Raw genomic sequence first — 14,595 nt, 5'->3', positions numbered from 1 at the left:
CGTGAAGCATATTTATTAGTATATTGAAAACAGTCCCCCAGGGTGTGTGTTGGGTGAAGTTTAGGAGCATTCATGAGAGCACAGGAGGTCATTGCTGGGTGAAGAAGATTAAAAAAGTCATTGACAGTCCTGGAGGATGAGAGAGAGCCCTTAACCTCTTCCTGGGACACTGGCACTGACATGGCTTTCCTCCCCCATTCCATCCCACAGGAACTCCTCAGCCAGGCAGCTCGGATCCTAGGATCAGTAGACTTCCTTGGCAATCCCATGGGCCTTTTGAATGACGTTTCTGAAGGGGTCACAGGACTGATAAAGTATGGAAATGTCGGGGGCCTCATAAGAAATGTTACCCATGGAGTGTCAAATTCTGCTGCCAAGGTAAGGGAATGCGGATGGAATCATGTGATGAAACCCTGTGATTAGCCTCAAGCAGCCTCTGTGTCACTGGAGTTTCATTGGTGGTTAGCTGGCTTGGAGAAGCCACAGTCACAGCCTCTCCCTCCTTGCTGCAATGCCTTGCCGTGCCTCTGCTGTAGAGGTCTGCCAGCAGGGCCAGTGAGCATGCTCCAAATCGTGTTTCTTTCCCCTCTCCTGGCTCTGCAGCATGCCTGTTCAGTTCCTGTGTCTCCTGACCCTTGCCTGGGCTTTGTGTACCCTTCCCGACACCAACAGAATGAACTAGCTTTTTTTTTTTTTTTTTTTTGGTAATTATGAAATTGAGGGGTTAAGGTTGTGGCTCAGTTGGATGACACTTAGCCTAGTGCACCGAAGGCCGCGGGCACCATCCATAATAAAAAGTAACCCCCCCCAAACCAAACAGTATGAATTGAGCTACACCTTCTATCTGAGATTTATCAACTAAGCCCCACAACTCCATGGAAAGTCTGAGCTAAGTGGGCTCCAATAGTATAGAGGCCCTCCAAGCCGTGTGAGCCTAGCCGTGGGAGGACAATGGGGCTGCTCTCCTGTGCTTTGCACTGGCATCTTGCTTGGTGGGCATTATGGTGGTCTATTGTTGGGCTCTGTGTGTGAAGGTGGCCGAGTGCAGAGCTATTCCGTGGCATATGCGAATTGTCTGAGAGCCCACCTTGTTCCCCAAAAGCCTCTCTCCTCCCTGTTCCTCTCTGCTCCACCATCTGTTCATATGGACACTGTCCTGTCAATCATGGGGGAAGCCTGAGGAAGCACTTGTGGGTGCTTCCGCTCCTTCCCATCGGCCTGACTCCTGTGAGGCCCAGGGCTGCTGGGAAGAAAAGTGGCTGTGGTAGGGCACCCCCACTCCCACATCCCCCCATGCTTTGGAGCAGGTGGAAAGGTGCAGTTGAATAGTTTCTCTGTTTTGTGTTCGTTCCTGTTCATATGGTGTGTGGGGCAGTGAATGAGTGTCTTTTTCAAGAGTGCCACCAGGGAGGACAATCTCCCTGGGATCAGCGTCTCTGAGGCTGTGGTGTTTCTGGGTCATAGCAGAAGTGTTTGCTCTGTGGTTCAACACAAGCAAGTCTTGCTTCAGAAGAAGGGGAAGAAGAAGAAGAAAGAGAATTTTTAGAGCACAACTTGCAAGAGTTAGCGCTGGGGCTGAAAGGTGGCATTCATCTCTTTGGGAGAGTGTCTTAGGCTGCCCTCAGCCATGTACATCATAGTGCATCGCAGCTCAACTTCCAAGCCCTTCATTTAGCTCTTGGACTCCATGTCAGCAGATACCGTGCAACATTTCATTGTAAACACTTAAAGCTTTTTATTAAGTTTTATTGGAAACCATACTTTATAGTGCCATTGCTTTTGCATAAGGGACTTTCCAGGCCAGAGCTGCTTGACTGCAAACCTTGTTAACTGTGTCAGCATATTTCATGAGTTCATCTTGTCTTCAGTAAGCTGAACAGTATCGGGGTCACAGGCTACTGACGGAAATTGCTTTCTAATTTATTTTGATAAACCTGGGTTTGTTACTAAAAAATTAAGTCCATCTAGCTGCAGGATGAGAAAGCTCCCTCTGGACATGGACCGGTCTTTCTGCTGATGCCAGGCCGGACCATCTTTGCTGCTGCTGTATGTGTGGCTGGCCTAAAGCTCTCCAGCCTCCCTGTTTGGGGGTTAAAACCAGACCTTCAGGGTTGCTGTGCTGAGCTCTTTTGTCTGTTTGTCTGCACACATGAGTTTAAGGAAGTGCAGAGGATAGCCTGGGCCTGTGGGGAGTAATCAGAATGCTGAGTTCCAGTGAGGAAGAGGGCAGAAGGTGGCCTGTCCCTCACTGAGCCACTGTCAGCCACCCCACTTTGCTCTGGTGTTGAAGTCAGTTTGTTTGTTGTGATTTGGACAAAGTGCTGGTAGTTCTGTGGCGTTCTTCTTTTATTTTTGTTTTTTGAGACAGGGTCTCTCTGTGTAGCCTTGGCTGTCCTGAAACTCACTCTGAAGACCAGGTTGGCCTGGAATTCACAGAGATCCACCTGCCTCTGCTGGGAAATTAAAGGCGTGCAACACCTCTGCCCAGCAGCTCTGTGGCATTCCTGATGCCAACAGCATTAATAGAGAAATGTCCAAATGCAGGGACAGAGCACAGCACTGCCATGTGGATCACACTTTCCCTTGCCCACACTTACTGAATGCCTTCTATGTATGAGGCCAGTGACAGAAGGTTAATCTCTACCCTGCAAATCAGGAAACCAGCCTTACAGGACTAGGAAACATTTTCAAGGTCAAGTAACTAAAAATGACAGGGTTGGACTTGCTCGAAGTCCATCTCGTTCTAGCCCCCCCCCCACTCCCCTTGTATATCTAAGGACCTTTTGTCAGGCACTTTAGAAAATACAAAGCATTAACAACTGCTAGCTTCCTACTGGAAGCTTGTTACTGGACACGGCCATTGCTCTGTTAGCTGGTAAGTCTGCTGCTCTCCTATCTCCTTTGTCCTCTCAACAGCAGGCCTGAGAGCTGAGTGCTTAGGAATGTGGCTCTGCTCTGGTGACATTTGTCTACCTAGGTAACCGGGTCACATTAGGCATTGTTAGTGTGTCCGTGAAGGGACTGAAGCTCAGAGATAAGGACTGACCCTAGTTAGCAGATGGCTGTAGCTTTACCTTTCCCAGATCACTCTTTTTTTTTTTTTTTTTTTTGAGAATTGCATCCATTGCTACAATGTATTTTGATCATCTTTATTTGCCTCTTCGACTCCTACTCGTGACCCCACTTTGTGTTCCTCTCTGCTTCCATGCCCCCCCCCACACACACACCTGCCTTGTTATTAATAGTTCCCTGAGTCCAGTCAAAGTCTAGCACTCAGGAGGCTGAGGCAGGAGGATAGTGAATTTGAAGCCAAGTGAGATGCTGTCTCAGAAACCAAACCAAAGTCCTGCCTGCACTCAGCATGAACTGTCGAGGGTTTTAGCCCCTCTGAAGATCAATATGGTCAGGTTGTGAATGAGGCTGGCCTTGGGTGACTTCTGCAGTCCAACTCTACCTCAGATGATGTTTTCTCCCCATCCCTTGCTTCCTATTTGGGGCAGCAGTGTACAGCTGAGCCATTTCCCCTGCACTGGCCCTTTGTCCCAGGAAACCAGATCTGGGACAGCTCAGTCCAGTAGACTTTCCTTTTCCAGAGCTTCTCAGACAGGCCCTGCCCCAGTGCCTGCCCCATTTGCTGTGGCCTTGCAGCAAGCAGGGAAAGCCCAGCTGCCTTTTGTTTAGGAACTAGCATTTGTTTGTGTTTGTTTTGCAGGCAGTGTATTTATAAGGCTCAGACGAGACTAACGCACTGTTTATTCAAGGAGAAAGTTAGATCTCCGCACAAAAGAATGTTCTGTGTGGATTCTGAAGGGGGAACGGCAATTTATGACTTGTGTCTGTTTTTGTCATTACGTGTGACTGTTCCATTTTATTGTCGAGCTGATTATCCCCATAATAGCTTTTCCATGTACCTATAAGCGAGAAATAGGTAGATGGCTTCTCGTAAGCAATGGGTTTTACTGTGTTTAAGTTGGCATGGTTTTAAGTTGAGTGAGATGTGCTTCAGACAGTCATCTGTCCCTTAGAGAATGTAGGATTTTCTCTTTTCAAAAACCCTTTGATCCTAAGTTACCTGAAGGATTCCTTTTCTGCCTCACATGGGGTATGTTCAGGCTGTCACATGTAGAGAAATTACTCACATGTCTGACATCAGAGTTTTCCTTTAATTTTTCCCTAATAGCCTTGAAGGCTAAAAGGGTTCCCTTAGTTTAAATTCCGTGTAGTTAGAGGAAGGTATCTGCTGCGGACTGACCCATCCTAGCACAGGCAAGTCTTAAACATCTGGGTGGTCAGAGAGCCTGTTAGGCACAGGGATGTGAAGTGGTAGTGGTGCATGGGAACCCCAGTGGCCGAGGTTCCCAAGAACAGCTTTGGCATTTCTCTCCTGCAGCTGAGGAGGCCGCTCCCCTGCCTGGCAGAAAGTAGATGACAACCCTACATTCCCTCGCACCGTTCAGTCAGGAGTGGGGTTCTGAAGCTATCTTAGTGAATAGCACGGTTCGGGGACTTTACCTCATCACTGAGGTACAGCTGTGTGGTGGCAGAAGGGTGTGAAGCTGACTAGATCAAAGAGAAAAAGGTCCGTCTTCCCCAAAGCAGTGGGTTTCCTGTCTAAGTACAGTGATGGCTACTGAAAAGCTTAGTAATGTGCTTTGCTGTCCTTCATTTCAGGTTTGGTGTTCCCGTAAATAGTGTGATGAATGAGTTAACATGAGCTATATTCAACCTTTACAAAATTCTATTATTATTATTATTATTAGTTTTTTGAGACAGGGTTTCTCTGTGTACTTAGCTGTCCTGGAACTCACTCTGTAGACCAGGCTGGCCTCAAACTGACAGCTTCTGCCTCCTGAGTGCTGGGATTAAAGGTATGAGGCACCAATCCCAGCTAATTTTTACACACATCAACTAATTTTTAGAGCTGAAGATGTGTCTGGAAGATTCTATTTTCCTTGAATTCTTTTTCCTTTATAATTGTCAAAGCACTTTTTTGGTCAATATCATAGTAAAAAGTCACAATGTGTAACCTGACTGTGGTCTTCAGACCTCTTTTCTGGTGTGGATGAGCTGAACTGTAACTTCTCTGTGTTACTTTACTGCTTTCAGAATTTCTAGGCAAGTAGGTTGTCATTTTAATACTAACATTGAAGGACTGGAGAAGGGATTCAGCAGTTATGAACACGTACTGCTTTTGTAGAGGACTTGAGTTCAGTTCCCAGCTCCCACATGATACTTCACAAACATCTATATATACTTCCAGCATCAAGGGATCTGACACCCTCCTGTGGCTTCCGTGGACACAGCACTCATCCATGTGTATGCATGCATATGCACAGTTAAAAATAATCTAATAACATACTATAATTTCAGCTCAGAATGCCTGAAACTAGGAAACACTGTATCCCTACTATCAATTAACGGCAAACCATTAATTTGTTTTTCTCGGTGGCTCTCTTCCCTTCCTTCTTTCTCCCCTGTTGTCCCTCCCACAGCCTTTTAAGGCCCGTAGAGACATCTTGTCTCTGGGTTCTGTAAAAGCACACGACTGTCAGATGCTTAGCAATTGAGTTAAAAGGCCAGGTGGGGAACACTGGGAACAGTGTGTCATTTTGAGAAGTTTATGCTTACTTCTTTGGCCTGTTCTGTAGTTTGCTTCTTGGAGGAAAGTAAAAGTCTTAGTCCTCATTGGTACTTGGCCATTTCTCAGTAGTCTCTGTCTTGGTCACTTCTCCTTGTTGACATCTGCGGGTAGGGAGGTGTTACCCTCACTAACTTACAGATGAAGGAACACAGATCTAGAAATAATGCCACCAAGATGGCCTGATGGAAGTTGGTGAGCTTTGGATGCCCCCTGGGTCTTCTAGTTCCTAGAACTTTGCTGGTCATTGTTTCTTGAGTCTTCCCTTATGCTATAGAATATGTTTCAGTATTGGAGTCAGTATCCTCTGTGAGTCTTGCTAACAAGTCCTCCCTTGCAGAGAGTGTTTCAGAGACAAGAGGCAAAGGAAAATGGCTTTTCCTCTTACAGGCTTAGGAATCACATATTAACCATGGTGTTATTTGTGTGAGACATTTGAGAAATCACAAAAATCCAAGTGGAGATAAAAACAGATTGGAGCAGAATCCTTGTGGATGGTGGGGCTGAAGAATTGACGCTTCTGTCAAAGTATTACATTAAATAATCTACCCTATTGCCTATTGGGGAAGACCATGGAAGAAAAGGGTTCTTTCTTTTCTTTTCCTTTTCTTTCTTTCTTTCTTTCTTTCTTTCTTTCTTTCTTTCTTTTTTTCCTTTTTCTTTTTTCTTTCTTTTTTTTTTTGTGGGTTTGTTTGTTTGTTTTATTTCTGAGACAGGATTTCACTGTTTATTCCTGGCTGCCCTGGAACTCATTCTCTAGACCAGGCTGGCCTGGAACTCAGAGATCCACCTGCCTCTTGCTTCCTGAGTTCTGGGATTAAATGTGTGTGCCACCACTGCCCAGTTAAAAAGGCACTTCTAAAAGGCTAACAGATGGACCTTTGCCTTGCCTCATAGCCAGATGATAACATGCTCAGGCCTAGCTTATGGGGAACAGAGGGACCCCAGCATGACCACAGGAGAGCAGAGGGACCCGCACTCAGTCGACAGGCATGGGGGAAATGACCTTTCCTGTTCTGCTCCAGTGGGGAAGCCCTCTTGTGCATATATCTCTAAGAAGGAAATGTCTAATTAAGCGTGAGGGAAGTGGTCCTAAGCCAGACTTTAGGAGGCTCCTGGAGAATCAGGTAAAGACGAGAAGACAGTGAAGCTGGCCTCCCCGTCTCCCCCTGCTTGTTGTTTGCCCTGCTCTTATTCTCGGCATTTTGCCTTTGTTTGTGATGCACATTGCACCTCAAGCCAGAGGCTGTGTATTTATAAGGTCCAGCCCAAATGCCACCTGGAAAGTGTTCTTCCTCCATCCCGCGTCCCTTGGCCCATTATCCTTCTGTTATAGCAGCAGCCCTGCTTCCTTGGGTTGTAAGCGTTGGTGCATATTCTTCTAGTATCCGACAGCAGACCCTTGGCGTTGGATTAACCGTGGAAGATACTGGAGAAAGGAAGATGATGGAGGTATAGTGTGTTTGATGTGTGAGCCGGTGGGGAGAGCACGTATGTGGGGTAGGGCTCCCTCTGTGCAGACTGGGAGCACTCACATGGGGGGGGCATAGGGCAGGAGCACTCTGTTCTTCCTCGAGGACGAGGTCCAGGGCCTAAGGAATTGTGGAATGTAGATGTCTGCTTATTGCTTGATCCTTGACTAGACTTGAAGTTGTCCGAGGGCAAAGATCTTATCTGACAATAGTCTTGGCCAATATTTCTTGTGACCAGCCATAAATATTTGCTGTAGGAGAAATGGAAGTGAGCCAGATTGCACTGTATGGGGTGTCTCTCCCTTGGCTTGGCATTTTTTTGCATTGTGTATATTCAGCAAAGTTATGAAATAAGACACCAGCCTGCTTTTTATTATCTGTTGTTTAGTTTTTAATGTAAAATAAACAGAAACTATAGAACGGTTGATTTACAAGTGCGCCCCAAACATATCTGAAGCCTGCAGCTAACCCAAATAGAAACAGGGCACCCATGGGCTGCAGGACCACAAGTTCAAGGGCAGCCTCGGAGTCAGAGTGAGACCCTATATCAGGGACACTGACTTGGAGGATGGGCCATCTCACCAGCCCTGTGGGCCCTCGGTCTTGTGCAGCATGGTCCTCAGCAAACACGTTCCCCTCAGGATTCCAGCAGGCTCTGCTTCCACCCAACATGGCAGGAAGCTTTGGTGGACTGTCGCAAGAGGGGGAGCAAACCCAGTTCCTCTTGATCCGATGAATAAAAGTGAGGGGGGAAAGCACTGTTTACTTTCTTAGCAGGGAGATGCGTAGGTAAATTAAACTTATATAATGAAGCTCAGTTTGGAGGCATTTGCAGAAGTGAATGTTAAGCAGAATGTGCTTTCAAAACAAAGCCGTTGTTTCAGTTCTGTTTCCTTTGTGGTGTTCAAAGCCGGGTATTGTAGCCAGTGGGGTGATTTCCTCTTTTTCTCTTTTTTGGTAACTGGGAAACAGGCAAGGGTTATGGCAGTCACAAAAGGAGGTATAGCGGCTCCGTGGAGTTTTATAGACATTTAATCTCCTATCACCATCTGATCTATACATACTTGGTCATTAAAGGTCAAGGGTTGTTCCCATTTGACAGATGAGAATGTTGAGTCACAGTACAGGTAATTGGCTTCTGGATGGTAAACGGAGCTTGCAGAAAAGGACAGGACCCTGGGCTCCTCTGCAACCTCAGGGTGTTTCCCATAGCAGGCACTGCTGCTTCCTCCTCAGGAGCAGGAACGCCTTCATGTCTGTTGGCTCACTAGGCTTGCGACATCCAAATGGGGCCAGCAGGCCGGGCTGTCAGCACTGTCCTCTTGAGTGGTGGGAAAGTAAGTCACCAGGGTGAAATGGGGCAGTTAGTGTTGAGCCAGGCTGCCAAACCCTCTTGCCCTATGGACTGAGCTAGCCCAGGGAACTCAGAAAATATCCCCTAGGGGCACTCTCCCCAGGGGGCCTGTCTCTTCACGGCTATGTTATGTTGTGAAGGGTGGACTCTGAAGTCCCAGGAAGGGCTGCAGTCAGGCAGAGGGAAACAAAGGCAGGTAGATTCTAGTAGCCAATTTCTAGTGACATTCGTGACTTTGATTCTGTGTCCCATGGCCTGAGCAGGTGAAAATTTTAGACTCCTTCAGAGTAGTCAAATTAATGAGCAGTCAAGATGAATTGCCAGGTCTCTGAATAAATGCTAAAACTTGTTGAGACAAAACGCAGGACGAATTTGCCGTCTGAGTCCTGTCAACCTGGTATCACCAACACAATGATATACCCTGTTGTGAAAACGCCATACATGGTAGCAGACTGGAGCCTCTGCCTTCCCTAGGTGCATCTTGTCTTCCCAGGAATTCCCAGACCAGATGCTTGCTCGCGTCTGCTGGACATGGAGAGTCAGCCTTTCTTAGATGTACATGGAGACGCAACCTCTGCCTCTTTCTGAGACACTGAGGATAGCAGATGTGGGAAAGAACATCAAGATTGGCACTGAGCCCTCGCAGAGCATTGTGGAGAAACCAAGAGCCTGTGAGGGGTCACAGCTGGTCCATTCCAGGGCCAGCTTTCAGATGCAGACCTGGCCCCTGGGTGGGCAGCTGTGGCTGCCTGCTTCTTACCCTGTAGAAGTGAAGGAGAGGACAGTAGTGGAGTCAGAGCCCTGGATTGTAGATATTTGTTTAGCCCTTCCTTATAAAAAATTTAAACTTTGTATATGTGTGCGTGGTATATGCCTATGTGTATACATGCGTGGTGTCTATGCGTGCATATGTGAGGTTAAAGGTCGACATCAGGTGTCTTTATTGCTCTTCATGTCATTATTATTATTATTATTATTGAGACAGACCCTGTCTCTGAACCTAGAGCTCACCTGCTTGGGCTAGTGAACCCCAAGATCTATGCCACTTCCCACTCCTGGCAGGTGTGCTGTGCCTGGCTGGCCCTGAACGCAGGGCCGTACTTATGTTTGCACAACAGGCATCTTCCACCGCTTCATTTACCCATGCCCTGATTAGCAGTCTCTGTGGATTTAAGTGTTTCCATGACTGTCTTCCACAACAGACTAAGGAGGACAAGGCTCTGAGTAGTTTCCTCCTGCGATTTTAGGGCTGTGCCGGGTACAGTGTGGATAATGTCCTAGGGTTGTTGCCCTGACCCATCTGCTCACCTGCGTGGGGAGGGAGGCGGGGCCCCTTTGAAGCACCTTGCCTAGCTAGTCTTTCAACAGGATCTCATCCAGCCAGTAAACCCAGGCAAAACTGCACCTCCCTATACTATACGGAGCCAAGTAGGAAGCCCTTCCTTAACAGGGTTAGAGGACAGCTGGTGAGTTGATCTGAGATGAACTCTAATTAGGCGCATAGTCTTCTATGCCTAAATTAATGTTAGTGTTGGTTATATGCATTCAAAGAGGTCTCTAAAATGTTCACGGTTTATCTTACTATTACCAATTGTCACCAATTCATTTTAAAGCCTACATGAAAAGAGAATGTAGGAGTAGCCTGCCCTGGGAGGAAGCTTGGGTCTGCCTTCTTTCAGGTCATGCAGCAGACCCAGAGACTGTAAAGGCCTGTGCCCTGTGGGAATATGGTTCTCTGAACCACAAGCCTTTGCTGAGCCTCCCTCCCCTTCCGGAAGGAGTTACGTGGCTGCTGGAGATGAAGTACTGGTGCTGGTGTTTACTTGGTTCACTGTACTTGGTCTCCTTTGGCATAGGAGGCTCTAGATGGCTCTCAGTGTCTCTGTGAGGGCCAGGAACTGGGACAAAGCAGACCAGGATGGGCTGGATACGTCTGTGTCCCAGATTTCACAGTTTGTGCCTGGCCAAGGACTGTCACTGTCAGGCTACTCCCAGCCACAGAGTCCTCTCTGGAGTCATTGTCTTTTTTACCTCAATCCAGAACACTTTGCCAAACCAGCAGACCAAATGGTGACTGGGTCCTGCCTCCTCTCTGGACAGATGAACACTATTGCTGCTTGGGCCCTGTTTGTCTCTGTGTCCCCATTCTGGTTCTGACCTGTGTGCCCCCTCCTTCCCAGCCTCTTCTTCACAGCTGAGGTGTTCTGCCAGAGCAAGATTGCAAAGAGTTAACACTTTTGCTTTTTCGCAAAGTTATCTGTGAAGAGTATTACTTGTTTAATAAAGCGTGCCTGCCCTCCGGATGAACCCGCCAGTGACTCTGCAGCTGGGGTCATTCCAAGTTCACGCGGTGGACTTTTGACTGCCTCTGTGTCTGTGAAAACAGTCGGCAGCTCCTGCGGGGATCATTCATTCAGGCCTGTAACACAAAACTATTGCCAATGGGCACCTGCTGGGCTAGCTTCCCAGGAGGGCGTGGAGAGAAGATACCAAACTCCTCAGGCATCTGTGGAGATAAGAACCACAGGAGCTCAAGGGATCTCTAATCAGGCCTGCCCCTGGGACCCACTGTGGGCCAGTAGGCCAGTGTCAGGAAGTATTAGCCTGGCCAGGCCTCTTGAGTAGCATGGGAGCTAATAAAGGGGGTGGGGTGGGGTTGGGGGGGGAGGAAGGAGAAGGGGGATGGTGCAGAAGGAGGAAGAGAGATTAAGAGTACATTCCCCAAATTTCCAGCACATTCTTAATTTCTCAAAACAAGAAAACAGTGTGTGCCGGCTGGACATGTCTGGTCTAAAATTGTCCCTTCTGCTTGGAACTGTATTCATTGGTTCTAACTGCTCTCTTCATGGAATTCATGTACCATCAAAGAGCACACCTCACTGCCGTTGACCCTGTTTGTGAAAACCTGCAGGCCAGCTGCTTGAGTCGCATACATTTATGACTTTTACATATCCAGGAATGGATGTGTACATGGGGCATGATTCAGATTTCTCTCCTTTGCTTGGAAAACCCAAAAAAAAAAAAAATCTACCTGTCCACCAGAGAAGACGTTCTTGGGAGCTCTGTGTAACTAACTCCACACATGCTCTCACAAATAGCGGCAGAGATGCAGCAGCATGCCAGAGAACATTCTGGAGAGTGTTACGCAGTTCTAATATAACCCCATGCGCTCCACACACCCGCTTCAGAAAATGCAAGTCACCTGTAAACGTTTGATTTACTCGCCTGCTCGTCTGTGTATTTCCTTCACCTACATCTTCCCATCATTTCCAGTAAACAGTTAACTGTATGTGTAGGCCTGGGTTATCCTGTTTTGCCCTGTGATGACATACTTTTTAAAAGCAGTTTTGTTCTCACAGAAACCTTCCTTACTGCACCCGATCCATTTCTCATGACTGTGAAAAGAAACATTTAGCTTAGTACTGCACTACTGATAAGAGTCCCAGGAAATTCCAGGCAAAAGTTATTTTCTTCATCCAGGACCCCATCTGGCTCTGTATGCTCTGATAAGGAGGACAACAATGTTATTTTTGTATTTCCTTAGCTTTTGCCTCTTGTAATTTGTTGCCAAAATGAGCAGACAGCTTGTCCACCTGCATGCTGTTTGTGGCCTGTGTGGTCACAGTGCAGAAAGGAGCCAGACCACATGGAATCCTGTCATCTGTGAACTGCATTTCTCTTTATTCCTCGGTGTTGCTGTACAGGAGATATGGGGGAAGCTACCAGCACCCATCGTACCATTATAGGCAGCTTTGTGTTTAACTGAGAAACTGAATGGGCATCCATCAGTCAGTACAGGCTGAGCTGGGGATGTCGCTCCATGTTCAGTGTTTGCCTGGCATGTGTGAAGCCCTGGGCTCAAGCCTAAACAGCCCTGTTTTGTATTAAGGTAGTAGCTGGCATTTATTGCTTTGTGTGCTGGGCACGGTGATGGATTTCACACAAACTGATTTGGTTTAATTTTTTTTTTTAAATTACTGTGGTGCCCATGAGCATATATGCACAGCACATGGGGAGGGCTGAAGGTTGTCTGCTAACACCCTTAGCTCTGAGGATTGCCTCTTACCTGCTGAGCCACCTCACCAGCCCCAACGTAGTCTGCTTCATCCTCAGTGTCATCCTCTCTCTCAGTTGCTCCTCTTGCACAAGACTTACTCAGGTATTAGTGTACTTGCTCAGGATTGGGAAAAGAGCAAGGCCCATATGTGTGGCACTGTCGCAGGCTCCCCTGCTGGGCCCCCAAGGTATTTTATTTGTGGGAGTTATCCACAGTGGGTGTTGGGCCCAATGGAGAGTACTCAGCCCAGCTGAGCATCAAGATCACTTCCCTTAGCTTCCTCTTGCACAGGAGTGATAATGCAGTTGCTGCTGCCCTGTCCAGGATGAAGCATGCAGCCATGCAGCCCTGAACCTGAGATACTTAGTCAAGGCACCCAAGTCTCATTCTACATCAAGACTTACCTAAATACATAACTGTGTATAAAATTAACATGTTAGCAGGTTTGCTTTTTTTTTTTTTTTTAAATGCCTTTCCTTTAGCTCACAGCTGTATGTAGACAGCTAGAAACGCCAGACTCTGTGCTAGATACCACCGACACATTGGAGGACAAAGCCACAACTTTGCCCCTCAGGGGCCCTGCAATACAGCAAAGAAGAGAGTGTGTTCAGGAAGCTCCCAGGTGCTGGGGCAGAGAGGACTCGCATGGAGAAATCCATGGAGATGGGTGCCATGCAGTCAATAGATTGCAGACAGGAAAAGGTTCACAGGGAGGATTATATATGGGAAGTACAAGGCTTCGGTAGGGGGTGGGGGTTGGGGGTGGAGGTGGGGATGGGGTGGCAGTGTCGCTGTTGTTGGACCACTTGGCTAGCTGGGCTAATTAGGAGACTGATCCACTACTTGCCCCATGGGGAATGAAAATAAAAGAGACCTAAGTGTTCGACATTTGGAGCCCAGTACTGTGTCATGATACCCATGATCTACATAGAAGAGTTATTGTTTTGCAATTGCATTGTGTATGTTGAAGAGAGCCATGCGTTTCATAGCCAGGGCCAACCAAATTGACAGCCTCCCCCCCCCCACCCCCGGGCTTGGGAGGCCTGACTCACTTAAAAGCACGAATTATTTATTTATTTACTTACTCGTTTAGTGTGTGTGTCCTCATATGGAGGTCAGAGGACAACTTGAAGGGATCAGGCCTCTCCTTGTGGGTTTCAGGGGTTGAACTGTGGTCATCAAGCTTGGCAGCAAGTACCAAATGAACCACCTCAGTGCCCCACCCCACCTGGAGCTCCCAGCAAAGGGAACTGTGTCCACTTGCAGGTGCACTGGACTGCTCTGCATGGCTGGAGTGGCTCTGCCAGGGCACCTCAGCACTTCTGATTAACCAAGTGCTTCACTAGCCACAGCATAGCATTGGCTTCTATAGCCAGAGCCAGTGGACTGAGCGCCTTGTTAAAAGGGCCTTTGGACAGCATGTGAAGCAGCTGGGCCATAGGAGGAAGAGAGGTGGTGGATCTGTCCAGCCGGGCTGTTGTGCTTAAGGTGGACCTCAGTAGGTGCGCTGTGTTCCGTTGACCCCCAAACTCCATTTGGGAAGTTCTCTGACCCTGCCTGACTAGCCACTAAGCTGCATGATACCTTTTTAGTATACTGATAAACTAGGCGTGGCCCGAAATTGAGAGAGAAGAGCATGTTACGTAAGGGAGCATGTTTCATGGTCTCCATCCCCAACACCTGGTCTCATCCGTTTTGATCGGTAGATTCCTCTCTGGAAATTCATTCCTTCATGTTATATTCAGCACAGCTAACAGTGCCCAGAGCTTGGTTGGGACTCTCCCTTTTCTCCATGGATTAAAAGGCCATTTATCTCAAGGCACGTGTGACCTGTGCTTTCCTACAGCTATTTAGACTTAAGGCCAGGTAGCTTCCTGGTGACCTCCTGGAGCCTGTGATTTCCAGTGCTCAGAGTCTTAACACTGGAGTCATTTGCCCAGCAGTTGGTTGGGAGGCAGGCTAGGACTCAGGCTTGAAGTTGGGCTCCTTGGTGTGTATGGTCATGGGAGAGTCCGGTGCAAACCTGTCAAGACTGTCTGTCAGGATCGACTCCCTGGCCCTGACTTTCTCAGCC

The 14,595-nt window shown here is 47.7% G+C and overlaps 1 protein-coding gene across 2 annotated transcripts in view; it reads left to right on the top strand.

Moving 5' to 3' along the window:
- Window positions 1-14,595, top strand: part of Vps13d (vacuolar protein sorting 13 homolog D) — a 213,117-nt gene that overhangs the window by 142,730 nt on the left and 55,792 nt on the right. For both annotated transcript variants that reach the window (XM_051173625.1, XM_051173624.1), the window contains one exon: window positions 211-378. In XM_051173625.1, coding sequence (XP_051029582.1) covers window positions 211-378 — 168 coding nt within the window. The remainder of the gene's footprint in view (window positions 1-210; window positions 379-14,595) is intronic.

This window comes from Phodopus roborovskii, unplaced genomic scaffold (assembly GCF_943737965.1).
Source record: "Phodopus roborovskii unplaced genomic scaffold, PHOROB, whole genome shotgun sequence".
NCBI lineage: Eukaryota > Metazoa > Chordata > Mammalia > Rodentia > Cricetidae > Phodopus > Phodopus roborovskii.
This window is presented reverse-complemented; position numbering and strand designations above follow the sequence as displayed.